Genomic DNA, 16,912 nt, shown 5'->3' on the forward strand with positions numbered 1-16,912 from the left:
AGGCACAAAGGGAACTTTGATCGGCATAGTGGTTACAAAGGTATGTTCACTTTGTGATAAATCATTGACCTCCGAATTCAGAATTAATGCATTTTTCTGATGACTGTTATACCACAATTAAAAGTCAAAAAAAAAAAAAAAAAAGGCTTCCTGAGTTGATATCAACACATATCCCAGAGAAAGCCATATTGATTTCCCAACACAAAATCTAGAAAAACATTTCACTTAGGCAAACTTTATTCATGTCCATCAGTTTATATTTTCCCATTATTTGCAGCATTCTCCCTTCTGAAGAAAATATAGAGCATAATAGTAGGTTTTACCAAAATTTTCTGCAGATTTTCTTCTTTATGTTTTTATTTTCTCTTGTATCTCAAAATGCTTTCTGCACTCCAGTGTTCAATATATGTATCACAGAACAGAACTGTAAAGGGAATGTATCTTGAGGATCTTGTCCTAAGAATTTATCACTTAAAATATTAAACCAGTGGTACTTAATCAGTATCACCTGGGAATTTTTTTTAAAAAAATGCACACTTTTAGAAATTTGAGAGCCATATAGTTTATTATCCAAATGAGAACCTATAAGAGTGAGTGGAGGTGCTATTAATATTTGAACTAAGATAACAGGCACATACTGGAACATATGGTCATCCTACTTAGGAAGCCTTTCTAAAATATTGTGAAAATACACAAATATGCCTCAAAGGAAAATACACAAATTTGAATACTAAAAATTTAATATTTCTGTATGGTAAAAAATACTATAAACTAGAAACACATGTATAACAATGAAAAAATTTCCTGACCATACAAACAGCTTTTACACATTGATAAGAAAAAGATGTACAACCTAATGGCAAAATGAGCAAATATACAAGCAGTACGTTGGGAAAAAAAGAATTACAAAAATTAGGAAGATAGGAAACAGTGTTTGACAACACTCACAACTAAAGAAATGAAAATTCATACATTAGATAACATCTTTGTGCACGTTAAATTGATTAAGATTGAACAGGGTTAGTGAGTGTGTACTGAAAGAAGCTTCTCACCTACTGTTCGGAGGAGTGCAAATCAGCACAATTTTTACTAACTAATTTAGCATTATCTATTAAACTTCAAGATGGAAATATTCTTTGATCAGCAATCCTACATGTAAAACTTATCCTTCAGATAATGTAAGGACACAAGTGTGCAAAGACACATTGTGCAAGGAAATTCACTGCAGCCTAGTTGATAGAAGCAAACAAAACAAAACAAGACCAAAAAAACCCCATACGAAATCTGGAAATAACTTAAGTGTTCAATAGGGGACTGGCAAAAATAAACGAACCAACCACAATTTATGTGTAATGAACTGGAAAGATCTCTCTATACAACGCTGAGTGAACAATAATAATTGCAAAATAGTACATACAGTACGAACATATTTATGGAAAAAACATACCCACACAGGCTTACATAAACATACACAATTTCTGGGAAAATGTTAAAAACCATTAACAATGGTTACTACCTTGGAGAGTACAATCTTTAGTATTCACTTTCTACCTTCTGCATAGTATTGTATCACAAACATCTATTACTTAGAGTTAAAAAAATAAACACCTAATTGAACCCCACAAACAACCACAAAAAACATATTCTGCCCCAGAGCTACCCAATCAAAATGAGGATGGGGTCCTGAGCTCATATATTTTGAAAATGTTTCTCAATAATTTAGTTGCACACTCTGGTTAAGAACCACCAACACTAGAGACTTTGCTAAACATCCTCACTTAAAAACTAAAGTCTATAGGCTTGGCCTCCAAAACATGGCTCCTTGTTTTCCATAACTTCAGGTACTAAAAATAAAAGTTCCATTAAAAAAACCCCTCAGTTAATAGCCATTTTCAGCCTATAGGATTATAGTAAGGTACCCATTAACAATCTATGGTATAGAGATGATAAGAGAGACTTATAAAAAAATCCACATAAGTTAATGACTATCTTTCTTCAGAAATAACCTATGAATGCCAAGATGTGGAAGCAACCTAAGTGCCCATCGACAGATGATTACATAAAGAAGATGTGGTGTATATATACAATGGGATACTACTCAGCTACAAAAAAAGATGAAACCATCCCATTTGCAACCACATGGATGAACCTTGAGGGCATAATGTTAAGCTAAATAAGCCAGACAGAGAAAGACAAACACCATATGATTTCACGTATATGTGGAATATAAACAAATTTAAGGACAAAGAGAATAAATTACTGGTTACCGGGGAAGGGACGTTGGAGGGTGGGCACAAGGGGTGAAGGGGCATACTGATATGGTGTATGACAAACCATAATGTATAACTGAAATCTCACTGTGTTATAAGCTATTATGACCACAATAAAAAAAAAAATCCATGAAAGTGGAAACATGCGACTGAAGAGTATTAGGAATGCCTCAATCAAGGGGATTTTGGCCTAATTTCAGAGTGGAAATCTAGCCCAGTATGTGCTAAACCCTGAGGTTATCACCATGAACAAGACAGACATGGCCTCTATCCGCAATGTCATATGTCTGAGGAAGAAACATATATCACAAAACTAATAATTATAAATCTATATACATTAAATTTCTGTTTGTTACTACATTGTTTGAACACAGCTGAGTCAATTTTCACCAAATTTAGAGGGAGTCTTTGAGCACATGAGGCCCAACAGCAGATTCAGAAGATGGAGTCATGATTTCATCCTACCATCCCAGAAGTATAGGCATATCCATCCCCTTTCTTCTCTTCTCAGTGATTTACAATTTACAAGTTTTAGCCATTTTTTCACTATTCTACCTTTGCAGATGGGAAACCAGACTCAGAATATTAAGTAAAGAACTAAACCTAATTATTTTACTGATATATGAAATCAAGATTATATGGGTTACCCATCACAAAGAGTTTTTAATCAAACTGTTTATTTGCATAAACATTTAGAAATTAGTAAACTAACCTGGATTTCTAAGACTACCCCAAACCACTAAAAAGAAAAAGTATTACACAAATTCTGCCAATTTGAACAGATAACAAAATGTGTGAAATTAAAAAAAAATTCAGTGATACAGGAACTTCACTTATTTTTGGAAAAAGTTGATTCCATTCTCCAGTGAAAAATAAAAATCTAATATTTGCATCATTTAATATAGTACTCTTCTTTTTGAACTCAACTTTTTAAAGTACACTATCAACTGCATGAATCTCTAAGTATTATTATGCCATGTTCTGCCTCAGAAATGAACACAACATTAAGACAAAGATATTATTTGAGTTTTAAAACTAACAGTGGGGTTACTGCTTGGAAAAAGAAGGGAAAAATATGTTGTATATAATAATAACACTACACATTAGAATTGTAAAAGCGCTTTTTATCTGTGTCTTGATTTAAACCTCATTGCCCTAGGAAATGGATATTATCCTTATTGGATAGATGAGAAAACTGAAGTTCAGAGAGGGTAAATACTGCACGATTAGTATATGATAGGGTTACGGGTCAAATTTAGGTCTTCTGGTATCTCAGCCTCAGTACCATCATCTGTCTGCAGTTGCTTTCATGAAATAACTTCTCTAGTCACTATCAGGATATCAAAAATTATTTCAGAAAATAAAACACAATTATATCTTGCACATCACCTAGGGCTGGTCTTAACTATCTCTCAACTCCATGCTTCACTGAAGCCATTCCCTCTGTCTGAAATGCCACTCCCTTTTCTCTCCTCCTAAGCAAATGGTACTCAACTTTTAAAATTCAGATAAAATTTCACTTTGTTCTTCTTTCCTGATTACCTTCAACTTTTTAATAAGGTTTTAAAGGTAGAACTTGAATATTTGTGATTTGTTTAATACAACCCAGAGCCAAGATGGTGTTATGAAGACAAACATCATCAACAAATACAAATGAATATTTCTTAAAATGACACAAAGTGATGATACCATTCCATAACCACAAGAAAATATCAGTCTTCTTATTTCATTGTCATACCTCCTAGGCATATACATGCTCTGTTTTTTAAAAAATCCAATTAGTTTATACTAGGTCTACAAAGACAAATATGAGGTTTACTGGATCAAATTCAGGATATATTATATATAAAAACCTAGATGTTTACATGGTATAATTATATATATAATTATATAATTCATACCATTTCAGAGCAAGAACAGATGATGAGAGGCAGTAAATGTACTTAATGACATAATTTGAAATATCCCCAACTCCCAATAATCCCCAATCTTGGAAGCCCTTTAAATTGATTTACTATCACAAGGATTTGTCAAACTATAATGCATTGATAACATGAAGAAAAGCAGTGAACGGAAAAAGACAACTGAGATTGGCCTCCATCATGTTATGGCTATTGGCTTAGTGGGAATACCTCCCCCTCTCCAAATAAAAGTATGGATCTGTAATTAAAGTTGCTAGAATAGTTTAGTTACTGAAACAGAGAAAAAGAAGAGAATACAAGTAGACCCCAAATTATGTATTTTCAACCAAGTATCTAAAATCATAAAAGACACACTTCTCTAACACCAACTTCACAAGGAATTCCAGTCATCTGCTAATTAAGCTATGAGAAATGTCTCTCCCTTTTCCCTCTTTCCCAGTCTAGCACAACTCCAACAAGCAAGCAAGACTCTGTCAACTGCTGCTACAAATTTTCACGCCCTCAAGAAACTGGTTGGAGAATTAGTATTATTGCTGGCAAAGGAGACTCAATCCTGATCTTTTTATGTACTTCAACTGAAGAGTAGCACCTAAGATTAGTACAGAGAAGGACGAAGACATGACCCTGCTTACCTAACATTCTCTAGATCACAGTGTTTATATCCTTTTAAAGTCAAGATCTCTTGATTGTTCCTTTTTTTTTTATGTCTTGAGGAATATGTTAAGAACTAAGAAATAGGAATGGCCCAGAATAAATGTCACATGTGTCAAAGCTTTGAAGACCAAAGATTTAGTAAAAGAGCTGATAACTTCATGTTGACTCATCATAAAATACGTTAATTTGGCACCATGCTATTTTTTATACTTGTAAAAATTATAGAAGTTGAGCATTCCAGTTGAAGCATCTAACCAACAATTACCATATCATTTTAAATGAAAATGTGTTCCAGATTCTAAACACTCATAAACACAGGTTAGATAACAGTCAGAAAGCTCAAATCCATACAAGTAATAGCCCATATTTTAAGAAAAGCTGTATGTATCAGTCAGGGTCCTGGCAAAAAACCAAAGCATTCTGGAAAAGATAACTGAAGGGCAAATTTACAAAGGTGTGGGCAGGGTTAAATGAAACAACAGAGACAGCAAAATACTCAGGAAGCCACTGGCACCCACTGGAATGAAGGGGCAGGGAGGAAGCAGTTACTGGAGGGGAGCTGCCCAATAGCAGCTGGAAGAATAAATATCCAGCTTCTCTTTCCTCTGGCTCTCCAACGGACTGCCAGTGCCCCACGCTGGCTAAATCCGACAAGAAATGAACAAGGGAGCCCAAGTCAGGCAGTCTTTAGAGGTCAACCTCCTCTGGGGCAGAAAACAAGGCAAATAAAAAACACCTAGTACTGAATGTATAAAAAAGAGAATTTGGGAGTCAAGACCTGGTCAGCCACTTTTAGTTATAAAATCTCCTAGATAAGGTACCTCCTTGAGTCTGTGAACCCCACTATAAAATACGGATTATACCACTCACTTCAAATAGATGTTATGAGAATAAAGTGAAATTGACATGTGCTAAAGGTACCTAACAAAACCTGGCTCTATACTAGAACTAAATGTTAGGTGAAATGAAATCTAAGACAAGCTTTGTATCCCCAGTACCTAACACAATATGTAACTTATAGCAAGTGCCTAATAAACACTGGCTCAATAAATTATGACACAGAACACACATTAAGTGGCAGTGAGGAACTGAAGATTCACATCTTTGCTTTGGGGTTGCTATTGCTGTGTGACCTTTATTAAGTAATACAACCTTACTACATCTAGCTTTTTAAACTGAAAAGACAAGAACCTTTATCCTACAAGTGCTACAGGATAAATAAAAGACATTAAGTATCTTGACACTATACAGTCAAGAATTACAGATTTAAAATATTCTACCAATAAACACCTCCTAACCATAAACACTTTAGTAGCATCTAATAGCCACCCACGTGCCTAAATGATTTAAGACTCATGAGAGGGTGTTTTAGAAATACAGAAGGCTGGGCAAAAAAGTTTATAGACAATAAAGAAATTACTTCCCAGAAGAAAATCCCATTATACTCTGGAATATCTGTTTTTGCTTCTGTTATTCAGCTAAAAGTAGGCTTCTTCTGCTACTTCTCAAAAAGGTTAAAATATGGAGAAAATCCAATAATTTTGTGTTGATGGTTTAAATACTAAGTATAAGAGCAAAGAGTACCCACAGCTTCTAATTTTCTTTTTTTGATGTCTGACACACAGAAGTTCAGCACCTCTAAAACATGAATGTAATACAATTAGTATACAACAGTATTTACTAGCACTGTCGAAGAGAATAGAAAGGGGACTAAGTAAAAAGTCATTTTTTTTGCTTTTGTTTTTTAAGTGAGGAGGGAATAGGTACAGAGATTCCCAGCAGAGTTTCTATTGATCACTAATTTTGGTCACTAGTGAAGCCTGTGCTATCTTATATTCAAGTAAAAGAATCAAGAAAGAAGATAAAGAAACAAGACTTTCTATTTTAGATGATGTATTCTATATTACAAAAGCCTAACAGGCTATTAAACTTCTTCAGCAACATATGCTTATGTTGAGAGTTTGGGAGAAGGTGAGGAATAAAGAAAAAATATAAATCTTAATGGCTTTCTCTATCTTTGATGTTCAGCAGTTTGATTAAGATGTGCCTAGATGTGATTTTCCTTGTATTTATTCTGGTTGGGGTTCACTAAACTTCTTGGATTTGATTTAAATTGAGTAACTGAATTTTTTGGCAATTACTGCCTTAAATATTTTTTACCCATCTGTCTGTTGGTCTGTCATGGAGATACAAAGAGTGAAAAGGCTACAAACGTGGAACTATTTCACAAATGCTGGTCATGCACAGGTGCATCTGCTCAAACAAATACCCATTTGCTCTTCTCAAAATATAGCACCAACTTTATTTGGCTGTGGAACCTTTCTTTCTTTTTTTTTTTTTTAAGATTTTTATTTATTTCCTTTTTCTCCCCAAAGCCCCCGCGTACACAGTTGTATATTCTCAGTTATGGGTCCTTCTAGTTGTGGCATGTGGGATGCCGCCTCAGCATAGCTTGATGAGTGGTGCCATGTCTGCGCTCAGGATCCGAACCAGGGAAACCCTGGGCCGCCACAGCACAGCACGCGAACTTAACCACTCAGCCACAGGGCTGGCCCCACAGAACCTAACCTTCTAATGACACTAGTATTCTAATCTAACCTCTACATTTTATAAGTGAGAAAATTGTAGTCTAAAGTTACTCAGTCCAATAGATCATGACTAGCCACATAAGGCTTTTTAAGTTTAAATTAATTAAAAATTAAAAAATTTAAATTTCATTTCCTCAGTTGCACTAGTCACATTTCAAATGCTCTATAGCCTTAAGTGGCTACCATACTGGGCCGTACAGGTCTAGAACAGTTGCATCACTGCAGAAAATTCTACTGAACAGCACTGGTCTATGTATTATTTGATTTATCCACACAGCTAATGTGGCACAGCCAAAGTCTCAGTCCTTTCTTTTTTTTATTTTTACTTTTTTTAAAGATTTTATTTTTTTCCTTTTTCTCCCCAAAGCCCCCTGGTACATAGTTGTATATTCTTCGTTGTGGGTCCTTCTAGTTGTGGCACGTGGGACGCTGCCTCAGCGTGGTTTGATGAGCAGTGCCATGTCCGCGCCCAGGATTGGAACCAATGAAACACTGGACCGCCTGCAGTGGAGCGCGCGAACTTAACCACTCGGCCACGGGGCCAGCCCCAGTCTCAGTACTTTTTTACTGCCTTACTTCCCAGTCTAAGCCTTCATTAATTACTGGTTTCTGAATGATCACATTAGCCTTTTTGCTAAGGTCTGCTTACAAATCTCCACTCACTTCCCACAGATAAATAAATCTCAAACTTTCCATGACATTCAAAGCCTTCCACAATCTAAACTTAGTCTCTTACCTTTCTCCTACATAAATATCACACTCTGGCCAACTGATCTATTTGTTAAATACACGAAAAAACATAGATGGTTTCACCTCCATGACTTTTCCTATGCCTTTGTCTCTGTGTGGAATACTCTTTTCCATCTTTTCTGCTTATCTAAAGTCTCACTCTTCTTTCAAGGCCCAAATCCTATCTTATCTCCACAAATCATTCTAGGTCAGTAATTACAAACAAACTACTAAAAATTGTTTCATATTTTTACATAGAAGCTTACAATATTCTAAATACTTCATCTAAGCACTTTACTGTGATTCTTTGATAGAGAGTGGAAAAAAAGTTAAGCAGGGTAAAGGAAATCAGGAGTGTGTATCCATGTGGTGCTGATTACAATTTTTAAAAGGGTGATCAGAGCTTACGGAAAAGATGACATTTAAACAAACCTGAAGGAGGTAAAGGAGTTAGCCATGTGGAAATCTGGGGAAAAGGTAACCATGGCAGGGTGAACAGCCATTGCAAAGGCCCTAAAGCAGGAATGTGCCTGGTATGTTTAAGGAATAGCCCAAAGGCCAGAATGTGGCCAAAGGAAAATGAGCAAGGCAAAGAATATATGAGACAGGTCAGAATGGATGACCAGGTTGTGTGGGGTTTTATAGACCACTGTAAGGACTTTGGCTTTTATGCTAAGTGAGTTGTGGAAACTCTGGGGCTTCTAAACAGACAGAGATAGTTTAGAATCTGAATAATTTAAAAGGAGAATTCAGGTGCTAAGAATAGAATGGGAAGAAGGGGGTAAGTGTAGCAGCATGGAGAAAGTTAAAGGATATCGCAATAATCTAGGACAGAGATGATGACAGGCTTTTCAGTGGAGGTGATAAAGATATGTTTTGATGCATGTTTTGAAGGTAGAACTGATAGGATTTCCTGATGGATTCCAAGAGGATCTGAGCCTGATTATCTGGAAGACTGAAACTGCTATCCACTGAAATGGAGAAGGCTGTGAAGAGAGTAAGTTTTAGAGAGGAGCTAAGAGCAGGAGTTCATTTTCAGACATCTAAGTTTGAGAAGCCTTTTATATCTTAGGTGGGAAAGTATATCCAAATACCCATTTAACAAGCCTGGAGTTCAGGAAAACCGTCCGACCTAGAGATATAAATTTGGGAGGAGTTGTTATATGGATGGTGTGTAAAATCATGAGCACAGATGAAATCACCAAAGGAGTAAATAGAAGGGTAAGGACTGAGGCCTGTGTCGTTCCACCATTAAGACACAGGGGAGAAGAGGAGGATCAGTAAAGTAGATAGAAAAGGTGGAAGGCGGACCTTTTAGGAATTATACCTTCAGAAGACAAAACCTATTGGTCTAGCCCCATCAATATTTTATTTGCCCCCCGTCCTAAATGTGAACTATATCTTAAGAGCAAAAAAGGGGCAAATTGGGAGCAGGAGTGAAGGAATGACAGAAGAGAAAAATAACAATATATCTTACAGGATATAATCTATTTCTTAGGCCTGTTGAGACTTGAGGGTATTAAGAAACTTTCTCTGATATTTCTAAGAAAGGATTAGAATTGTAAAGGAAGGACTGTCAAGTCTCTGATATTTACAATACATGATATAAAACAAAGATAAGCACAGATCTTTGGCTTCTGAAGACTTTTGATTGTGTATTAGTTTTCTGTGGCTGCTACAAATTACTACAAAGTGGGCGGCTTAAGACAACAGAAATTTATTTTCTCACAGTTCTGGAGGCTAAAAGTCCAAAATCCAGCAGGGCCACACTCCCTTTTGGGGCTACAAGAGAGAATCTGTTCTTTGCGTCTTCCAGCTTCTGGTGACTACAAGCTTGTGGACACATCACTCCAATCTCTGCCTCTATGGTCACATTACCTCCTCCTCTTGTGTGTTTTTTCACTTCTGTCTGCCTGTAATTTCCCTCTTCTTTTCCCTTCTAAGGACAACTTGCAATTGGATTCTGGACTCATTCAAATAATGCAAGATGATCCCCTCATCTCAAAATCCTTACTTTAATTACATCTGCAGAGACACTTTTTTCCAAATACGGTATCATGCACAGGTTCCAGAGAATAGGATGTGAACTTTTTTGAGGGCCACCATTCAACCTACTATATGATTCCAGAAATTTTTGCCAAAGATATCAGCAAAGTGTTCTGTTTATGCAAAAGGCCAAAGGATGTTCATCCATAAGGAAAGTTTTTTTCTTTTAAAGGGTATGCCTATAAGGAGACATCTATTTGATTTGGCTATATTCGGCTATGTACAACTGCTTCCCAGGTAACCATCGCCCCCCTTGGTCTGGATAAAAGAACTAGTCATTGGGCTATACATTACAAATCCTGTGATGATAGCCTTTTCTAAATGATTGTTTTACTTTCCCCACTCACACTCACTTATCAGTCCCCGTCTCCTCTTCCCAAAGAACTTTATTTCATGATTTTGATTTAAAGATACCTATATAAGAAGTGTGGGTTATTCATACAAACAAAAACTGAAGAACAGATTAGTTCAGGCAATATTTAAATGGATCAGAGGTTTAAAATCTGGTGTTCTAATAGACCTAGACACCTCTCCTGATTCTCTATGTTACAAGAGCATTTTGTATTGATTTATTCATTGTAACTGATTCTAATATAGGAGGTAACAGGACCGCCACATGGAGTAGTCTCATGCGTACTTCTTCCTTTTGTTTTTATAGTGAGACTTCCTATGACAAGTTACTAATAATGAAAAAAATCTCTTTTGTGATATCTTGTCTGAGTAGTTCAGAGTGTTTCAAAGATGTAATTTATACGAATCCAATGAAATAGATGGTAGCATATTCTCCCTCACTTTATAGACAGGGAAAGAGAGAGGCACAGTCATTTTGGGGGAGTTGTAAAACCAAGAGGAGTCAGGTGTCCTGACTTTCAATTCAACTCAGTAATTCCAGTTCAATGGCATATGCGCTTCTGTATTTGGTCTCAAAAGACACACCAACAAGTTAGAAAAAGACTATCAAAAGACAAAGAAAAGAATTTCCGTGGAAAGGGACAAATATTTCATAGGAAATGCCCCTAGAGCTATGCTGTCCAGTGTAAACACATACTGAATTACAGACTTAGTATGAATAAAAAATGTAAAGTCACTTATTAATACACATTGAAATGTAATGTTTTGGATATGCTGGGTTAAATAAAATACATTACGAAAACTAATTTCACCTGTTTCTTTTTACTTTTTTAATGTGGCTAATAGAAAATATTAAATTATATTTATGACATTATATTTCTATTAGATGGCCCTGCTGTAGAGAAAGTTATGAAATAGATACTTACATTATACATAATTTATTCAGTTAGCAAATACTTATTCAACACCTATTATTGTCAGGCTTTATGCTAAATGCTGAGACTTTGAGTGAACAAAGAGAATGATCCCTGCCATCATAAAGTTTACATTATCTCCTCCATTTCTACTGCACATTTCACATACTATTTTCTCATTTGTGATAATGCATAAGAATAATTTAATTTAGAATACCAATTTTGGGGAGGAAATGTCAATACCTGACTTAGAAATCACAAAACATAAATCATCGATAGATCCTACTACTAATGGCAGACTATTTTTGTGATACAATACTTAAATTATTATGCTACATAATATTTATCTGAAGCCTAATACTATAACATTCCAGTAGCTTCTCCTGGTTTCTTGCTCCCTCCTTATGACTCACCTCTACCAGTGTCTCTTTAACTGGCAACCTGCCTGCTATTCACATTACAGCAGGACTATTTATACTTTCAAGGGTCTCCAGAGAAGGACAGAGGTCGAAATTGTTAAGTGTACATAATTTTAAAAAGCCAACTCTAGTTTTTCGGACCCAAGAAGTTTTGAAGTTTCTTTTGGGCTTAAATAAATTAAGGTGATTTCCGAGCAGGATTTTGCACAAACTTAACTGAGGGTTAAAATAACTTCTTATTAGTTTTGTCCTTCTGAGGCTTTCACATAAGAAAACTCTCCTAAATAGGACTTCTAAAACATATTAACAAGTATTATGTCTGTAGTAAATGATTTTTTAAACTAAAATACTAAGTAACATCAATAAGACAAGAATACATAACACTTTTAAGGCTAATGGAATAGCTTTCAAGAAAATGTTACAATAAACAAAATAATTGTTCAGGTTTTATTGACAGCTACGAAGAGAGCAATACAAGCAAAAACTACTTTATCAAAAGGTGCTAATTTTTCCCACTTTAATACAGAAAGTATTACTGGTATACGATACCTATTGAGAAATAAATGAAGCACCCAAGTTTTGAATACTCAAAATGATTTCACCGCCTTTCTTGGTTGAATTTTACCACCATCTGAAACACAGATGTGTTTAGAAAGGAATACTATCCTCAATCTTTAGCTGTGCAGGTGTGGTTATATACAGAGTTTCGATGTTATACATCTTCTGTCAGCTAACAAAGAACTGATATCCTATGACTTTAAAAAAAAAAGAGGAAGAAAAATAATAATTACTCCTGATTAGAGAAAATAATAACGTAAGCAAAATTTAACTATTCTCCATAAATAATCAGATTAACATTTTGCCAAAAAAGACTCAAACCAAAATCTTTAAGCTAAAGTACTCCATATAGGATTATGGGTCCTTTCAGGCCAAACTTCTAGTGCTAGTTTGCCAAATACAATGCAATATGCAAATATAAATTTAGAAATTCAATTTTCCCTTGGCCTTCAGCCCAAAATGGCCTAATTTTTATATGTGCCTCAAACAATAAAATAGCATAAAGCTTAGTCAGCATGAATCCAGCCTGTATTTGACAATCAATTGTCACTTGTCAGCAGCATCAGAAAAATAATTCTCTTAAGATTTTTCCCTTTGTAACCTGAGTAGAGAAGAAATATAAGGACGCAATTCAGACGAAAATGCAACAAAACTTACCCCCAGCTTACAAAATTTATCCCCAGCTTGCTCTGTGCCCAGCACTTGACTAGCAACTTTTACATGTTATCACATATTTGTCTGCCCTCTCCCCCTTGAAAAAATCAGAAAACTACATTTTTCAATCCCATACCCTCCAGATTAAAAAAAAAAAAAAGGGTTGGGAGAACTAGAAACCAAAGAATTTCTGTGAAAAATCTAAGTCAGTCTTTAAGATAAATCATAATTTTATCTTAAATCGGCCATAATATACAAGAAAGTCTTTCAAATGTTAAAGAAGCTTGCTTCAAATTACTTATATTTAATTCAATCTAACAACTCCATAAGAACAACTAGCATCTGTCAATTCGATCCCATTAAATAGGTGACACCAAGTGTCTTACATTCACAACTGCAAAAATATCACTTTATGACTTCCCTTATTTCAAATTTGTGACGTGCACTCATTTTCCACTAAAAGGCTGAAGTGTCTTTAAAAACAGATACTAACCTTAGTATCTTTCATATGTTAGGTAGAAAAAAAATATGGTTTCATTTCGTCAAGTAAAAAGGCACCCAAAATTCTATAAATCACCACCAAAATTTTAAAAATAAATTCCAACACTGGTTAGACGACAGTAAAATGGACTGTTCTTTACATAAACTAATGATCAGTTGAGGCATCCCCAAAATGAAACAATATTTCAAGTAGCTACTATTTGGATACTAGGAATTGGGTTGTTTCAAGTTCTAAAAGAATGTTGCAGTTTTAAAAGTTAACCTTACTAGGCTAGTTCTGGAAGTCAGAGATACGGAAAACATACACTAACATTACTCGCCAAATGTAGTTTTTTCCCCAGAAAAACACCTTGCGGTCACATTAAAATAGTTTCCGTGGACACATGAAATTTAAACTTCAGTTAAATTGTATACAGTAATAAAAAAGGAAAATATTGAACAAATAAAAAGGAGGGTTTTTTTTTTTGTTGCTGGTGCATAATTTGGTTTAAGTCCCAAGACTTAATTCTAAATCTTTACGATGGAATTGCACATAGCAAGGAAAGAACATTTGAAAATAAGAGTTGACAATAGATCATCACCATTTTCTAAATAGAGAGAAGTATTTACATTTTAATTCCGTTCAGGTACTTGGGTGTTAAGGAAGCATAAACAGGCAAATACGGTAATAGCTTGAATTATAAACAGAAGTGGAAAGATTCGCATTGAGATGGTTAGCGGCAAAAGCGAAAATGAAATTTAGGCATACTGTCAGACTTATTGGTTAAAATAATAATAAAAAATAAAGAAATAAAAGACAGCCATGTTCTTAGAGGAAAAAAAGTAGAATGAAAAGAAGAGATCACAAACATTTTAAGGCAAGCAGTCAGGGGAAAGAATTACTTTATGCCTCCACTGTTTACTAACATTTAAAACTAGCACTTCCAGCCAACACCTGGGTTTGAAAATTGCAGCACCACTTAGACGCTGTCCTTTCCAACGTCGACCCAACAGAACCCTCTGCAACAATCTGAATAGTAAATAATAACCAGAATCGTTCGTATACTTCTACCTTCAAGGGCCAATGGGAAAAAATTAAGACCTCTCTTTCTCCCATATATAGCCTTAACCACTCTCTCCTCTCTTTTATTTACTGCCCTTGTCGCGGGGTTAATGAACCCTAACTTCTTTTCCTTCTTCCCATTAATGGAAATGGGGGAAAAGAGCAACGGCAGAGCGGAACCCAGATGATAGGAAAAACTAGAAATTAGAAACAATGGTATTACTTGCTGGGTGAAAGCTGGGAACTCCCTGAAGGTTCAGCATGAGGGAGACAATCGTGGAAGATCCTGTGAACACATACTTTACCCCAAGGCTGCACCATTTTTCCTATGTTTCATTTCTGCTCTTCAAGGGGGTGGCAGTTTCCCCCGATGAACCTTCCCCGGTGCGTGCCTCCTTTTCCCTAGAGCCCCCGGCAGCAGGGGTGGGGGGCGCTGGCCCCGGCTCCGAATTTGCAGCGAGGCCCGGAAATCAGTCCCGTTAGAGCCGATTTCACCCATCAGGAATGCGCTCCGCCCCCGCCGCCTCCCCGAGGCGGCTGCCCTCGGTGTCGCCAGCTTGAGGGGCTGAGGAAGTACTCGAGGGGAGCGCCGCCTGGGTGCGTCACAACACTGCCCGTCGGCGGCCCTTCCACAGACCGCCGGGGCCAGGACAGGGCTCGGGGCGGATCCCACGCTCCGCCTCCGCCCCCGCAGCCAAGGGGACGCCCGGGCCCGGGCCGGCCGGGGGACGCGGAACCAGCCCGAGGCCTGACCCCCGGCCCCGCGCCGAGCACGAAAGGGGGCGCCTTTCCCTTGGGATTTCCGAATCCATTTCCGTCCCTGGGAGGGGCGCGAGGGCAGCGGCCGTGCCAGAGCGCCCTGGGTCGGAAACGGGAGCCGCCCCTGCCCTCCTGCCCCGGCGCACCCTCCTCCCGAGCCCGCCCGTACCTTCAACTCCTCGGAGCCGCGGCCGGCGCAGGGCTGCGGGCGAGCAGGCCCATCTCCCCGCGGCGGCGGCAGAAGCCTGAGAAGTACGGAGGAGGGTCCTTCAGACCCGCCGAGGAGCCTCTCAGCTGGGGAGCGGGGAACCGAGAGGAGGCGTCCCGACAGCCGCTTTCCCGAACTCCTCCTCCGCACTTCTGTCTTGACGGCTGTTCCCGGGAACCAGCACCGCAATTGCCATTCTCCCCCTCCCTCAGCCCCCGCAGTCCCCGCCTCCTCCTCCCACTCCTTCCTCCCGCCCCCGGCCCGCCCTGCCCCGCCCCGCCGCCCGCGTGCCGTGCGTCATGGCGTCACGCCCACCGGGCCCGCGCGCGCGGCTCTGGGACGTGCTCCTTCGCTTATGCGTGTCCGCCCCGCGCTTGCCTAGGAGCGCCGAGCCTGCGAGCCGGGTGGCCCAGAGCGCGGACCCGCTCCCTGTACCCCGCGCGGGGCAGTCTGCGGCCCTTCCTGCCCCTCAGAGTCACCCCGAGCTGGCTGAGCTGTGGAGCAGGTGTCTCCTGCAAAGACGAGCGGGGGTGGTTGAAGCTGCTCTCAAGGTGAAGGGAAAATACTGGACTTGGGGACCTGGCTTTTGGCATTTCGCACGCTATTAATCCTTCCTTTGTGTGCTCACGGTTCACTTGCTAGATTGGCAGCCCAGGGGAGAGCAGAGCCGGGATGTTGCAGCGAGTTTCTGCCACTCTTCTCGAGGAAATGTGCTTCCCGGAGAGTGGCGGCGCCCCCACCCACTCGTCCTTTTAGTTTTAATAGACCTGAGTCTGGCGCAGAGGCTCCTAGGAGCAGCTCTTACCCACAATTTAACACCCTGTGTGAGGGTGTTACCTTTCTTTTTTTCATTTCTACCCCTTTTTTTCTCCCTTAATTTCACCAAGTCGCTTAAGTATTTAGAATTCATATATCAGTCCTTATTGATAAATTCTGAATTATTTTAATCCAGCGTTACCTGTTCAAGCCCCTCATACCCTTAAGCCAGTCATACCCCGTTCGAATTTTTTAACCTACATATGACTTTGTATCATTTCTTAGTTGAGTAAACGCATTCGTTCCAGATCTGGTCCGTTCCCTTCTAGTTGATTTCTGTTCAAGATTTAGAGTCACTCTTCCTTGGAATACTGAGAAACGGAATGTGATAGATGCTGGACAGAATGTCCATTCGCCATCTGTTACTTAACTAAATATATCGCCCTATCAATCCTTGTTTTAGGTGTGTCTGTCTAATTTAAATTAGAAACCAAGGAGCCATGGTCTTTCAGATCATACTTGGTATCTGGTAATCTAGTAA

General features: G+C 38.3%; 2 protein-coding genes across 4 annotated transcripts in view; one reads left to right on the top strand and one right to left on the bottom strand.

The window, feature by feature from the left end:
- RNF19A (ring finger protein 19A, RBR E3 ubiquitin protein ligase) overlaps positions 1 to 15,715 on the bottom strand; it is a 44,949-nt gene extending 29,234 nt beyond the window's left edge. Inside the window, exon 1 of one of the 3 annotated variants that reach the window (XM_014867361.3) lies at positions 15,577 to 15,715. The gene's annotated coding sequence lies outside the window, so the exon portion shown is untranslated. Of the gene's footprint in view, positions 1 to 14,871; positions 15,417 to 15,576 lie in introns of those variants that run through there. The other 2 variants (XM_070481405.1, XM_014867362.3) reach the window with 2 other exon arrangements.
- Positions 9,346 to 16,912, top strand: part of LOC139039806 (basic proline-rich protein-like) — a 71,079-nt gene continuing 63,512 nt past the window's right edge. Inside the window, exons 1-2 of the mRNA XM_070480901.1 lie at positions 9,346 to 9,384; positions 15,055 to 16,166. Coding sequence (XP_070337002.1) covers positions 9,346 to 9,384; positions 15,055 to 16,166 — 1,151 coding nt within the window. The remainder of the gene's footprint in view (positions 9,385 to 15,054; positions 16,167 to 16,912) is intronic.

This window comes from Equus asinus, chromosome 12, assembly GCF_041296235.1.
Source record: "Equus asinus isolate D_3611 breed Donkey chromosome 12, EquAss-T2T_v2, whole genome shotgun sequence".
Classification (NCBI taxonomy): domain Eukaryota; kingdom Metazoa; phylum Chordata; class Mammalia; order Perissodactyla; family Equidae; genus Equus; species Equus asinus.